The 3,470-nt window shown below is 56.5% G+C and overlaps 1 protein-coding gene across 1 annotated transcript; it reads left to right on the top strand.

Moving 5' to 3' along the window:
• Positions 1 to 2,115: 2,115 nt before the first annotated feature.
• On the top strand, positions 2,116 to 2,981 carry CUNH16orf82 (chromosome unknown C16orf82 homolog). Its single transcript, XM_032842647.1, is given in 2 exon segments — positions 2,116 to 2,120; positions 2,442 to 2,981. Coding segments are annotated over 2 exon segments (522 nt in total). The 3' UTR covers positions 2,959 to 2,981.
• The last annotated feature ends 489 nt before the right edge of the window (positions 2,982 to 3,470 follow it).

The raw sequence follows: 3,470 nt of genomic DNA, 5'->3' as shown, positions 1-3,470 counted from the left end.
GCATCCCCAGGGCTGCCCCTGTGACCTCTCCTCCTGGTGCTAACTGGCTCTGCCTGCAGGACAGTGGCCTGCAATGGTCACATGCGCAAACAGCATCCAGGCAGGCTGGTCTGACCCCTAGCCTGGGAAGGGACAAGGACACCACCCTCAGGTGGCTTCAGGTGCAGGCAGGAAGGAGAAGGCTGGGCCCAAAGAATAAAGAGGTCCCCTGAGATGCCTTTCTGAGACTTCAAGAGCAACCGAGAGAGCCTTCCAGGAGAAGAGTGCTGGGCCGAGTCATGGCCATTGACATGGCCTTGCCTTATCCACAGGCTACTACTGACTCTGCTGTTACATGAGCCAGAGAGTTGGGAGTGGACGGGTCCCTGCACAAACCCCCAGGAGTCCCCTCCAGTCCTCTGGCCCATGTGCACTGTGCCTGGGGCAGGCGGGATGGGGACAGGAGGGAATATGAGTCCCAGTAGGCTCCCCATTTGTCCCCAGCATTGGGGCTCCCGCCCTGCTTTGTACTCATCCAGGGCCAGAGCCAGCCCTGAGCCCCAGCCTGTGTGCCTGGAGCCCGGCCCTGCCTCTCTCCTGCCAGCCCCCTAACACCAGACCCGGTCCCCACTTTTCACAACAGATGGATCTCACCACAACACCTCCTCTGAGATCGCTGCTAAGCCCTGCATCTGTCCTTTCCCTTGCGGTCCCTAGCAGGGAACGTAGGGAAGGGACAGGGAGCCAGACAGCTATGAGAAGCCCCTCCTATCCCAGAAGGATCAGAATTTCTACAGCAAAAGAGATGCCTCTGTGTACAGCAGAGAGAAGCTGAATGGCCCCGGAGCAATGGGAAAGGAATTCATAAGAGATGACAGTGATAATTAGTGCTGACGTGCTGATGACTGCCAAGGGGCTAAGGCACTCTCCAAGGAGTGCCTTCCTTCTCCCCAGCCCCTGCGTCCCAGACCTCTCCAGCCCTCTCCAGACCCATACCATCAGGCCAAGCACCAGGGCCAGCTGTCTCTCGAATGCTAAGGCAAGAGTGGAGCTGAATCATCATGCTTCTTGATCTTTGGAGGATCAGGGATACCCTTAAGACTCTGACAAAGGCTGTGACTCCTTCCTGGTGGGAAAGCAGGAGCCCATCGCAAAGTCTGCTACAATTTCAACAAATTCCCCCAGCCCTTAGAACCCACCTGTGACACCTTAAAGGGTCAATGACTTTTGTTTTAATTCATTCAGCCATTCAGTGGAAATCTCTTCAGTGGGTGTTCTACAATATTTTAGCATCTACAATACTACTTAGCCAGGGTAGCCCGGCAGAATGCTCTACCAGCAGCACATTTGGCTGAGCCTCACCTCCTGGCACCATAGTTCTTGGTGCTGGCTGCACGTCAGAACCCCTGGAGAGCAGTTTAAATTTCTCATGCCAAAGCCTCACCCAGATCATTTAACTCAGAACCTCTGGAAGCAGAACCCTAGGGCTGGCTGGGGATGCAACCAGGGGAGAGAACCACTGCCCTGGAAGATCCAATCGTGTTTGTTTGTTTGTTTGTTTGTTTGTTTAAGTTCCCTAGGTGGTGGGGATACACGCCCTAGAGCAGTTAATTCATTCATACATTCAGCAAATGTCTAATGAGCATCTACTATGCCCCAGGCAGGTTGCTGGGCGTGGTGGGGGCGGGGGCGAGCACAGCAGGGAATGAGAGACCAAAATTTTGGCCCTTGCAAAGATGATATTCGAGCAGAGGGAACCAGCAATAAATCACCAACATATAAAAAGATTTGCAAATTGTGTTTCGTGCCACAAGGCTCATAGATTACGAAGTGACACGAGGAATAATAGAGGGACCTTCTTGTAGAAGCCAGAGACATTTCGTAAGGGCCACTGGATCTGAAGCTTGGAGGCCAAGGGGCTGAGGGAAGAGGATTCCAGGTGGTGGGAACAGCCAGTGCAAAGGCCCTGTGGCAGGCCAGAGCTCAGAATAGGAAAATAGCCGGTGTGACCCCGCCTTGAGGTGAGGAAGGGTATGATGTGGGACCAGGCTGACAGAGAGGAGCCAGACCAAATCCGGCAAACAATCTAGGATAAACTCCTGTCATATTCTCTCCAGTCCTCCCAGTGGTCTTGGCATGGAGTAAGTGTCTCAGAAGAAGTGACACCCTAAAGAAACACAGCTCAGAAGGAGCTTGGCTGGGATGCACACCCAGGTCTCCTGAAATGGCAAAGCAGAGGCCACAGGCCCTGCAGTAATTAATCCCCAGGATGGTGGTTCTTGCCACTCCTTGCCCACCTCCAGCCCCAGCCCCTGATGCCGCTGGTGCAGGGAGGGCATTGTCCTTCCCCCCCCCCCCCCCCCCCATAATCCCATCACCGTGGGAACAGAGCCAGCCAATCAGAAGGCTCCCCTTTGCAAGGCCACCCTATAAATTGAGCCTCCTCTTACCAGATGAACCAGACCCGCCTACCACTCATAGGCCTCCCAGGGCCCCCTCCCCCTGGATAAACCAGATCAGTTGCCCCCCACCTTCCTCCAGGGTAGAAACGGGGAGTCTGCTGCCTGGGATGTTCAGGACCAAGCTCCAGGCCTCCCAGCCCCCAGCATAGAGCCCCAGCCACCGGCGTGGCCACACCATGACACAGGAGCAACTCCAGGGCCCCTGAGACTTTCGGGGGGTAACCTGGGAAACCCGTGGAACAGCGAGAGCGGCTTGCTGAGCCTGCGACAGCCCAGCGAGGGGAAATGCAGGGCAAGTGACGCCAGCCTGTTGAGCAGCGGGTATGCAGGTGATAAGGAGAACAGTGAGGTCAGCCTGGTGGGTGGCACTCCCATCTTGAGGTTGCAGAGAAGGCTCCACGCCCCGGCAGTCAGTACCCCGACCAGCCAGCTGTGCGCGGTCTACTCGCCTAACCAGATCAGGAGCCGGCTGGCCAGCCGTGCCTGCAGCAGCAAGCAGCCTGGAGGGGAAAAGTGAGACCAGCCTGCCCGGCAGCGGCAGCAGCAGCAGAGCCAGCAGCCTGACCAGCATGAGCTTCATCAGCCTGGGCAGCAGCGCCCTGAACTACCAGGTGAGCAGCGGGCTCCTCAGCTCCGCCAGCAGCCTTCCCGCCAGCCAGGCCAGCAGCTGCCAGAACATCCCGGTGGACGGTAACGTGCAAAGTGCGGTGAAAAGTCACACCAGTCTTCCGGAGGACAAGTCCGGGGGCAAGGTCAAAGCCGGTGACCAGGCCGCCGAGGGGAAGCAGCCCGCCCAGATGTGCATGCCTTTATGAGCCGGCTCGCTGGCCACCAGGTTCTCAAAAAATACAGACGTGATGACCCTGCAAAGCTAGACTTCACCCAGAGTGGTTATGGTAAAAAACAAGTACCTTTAAAAAAGTATACACTGACTGTGTCAGAACCATGGATAGCGCCGTTCGCAGCAATGACCAGCCGCACAGGGTGGCGTGTGGTGAGCACTATTGACACCGAGCACTATCTCCTCGG

Source organism: Lontra canadensis, unplaced genomic scaffold, assembly GCF_010015895.1.
Source record: "Lontra canadensis isolate GAN:19392208 unplaced genomic scaffold, GSC_riverotter_1.0 scaffold132, whole genome shotgun sequence".
Lineage (NCBI taxonomy): Eukaryota > Metazoa > Chordata > Mammalia > Carnivora > Mustelidae > Lontra > Lontra canadensis.
The sequence above is the reverse complement of the archived record's forward strand: the minus strand, read 5'-3'. Positions and strand labels throughout refer to the sequence as shown.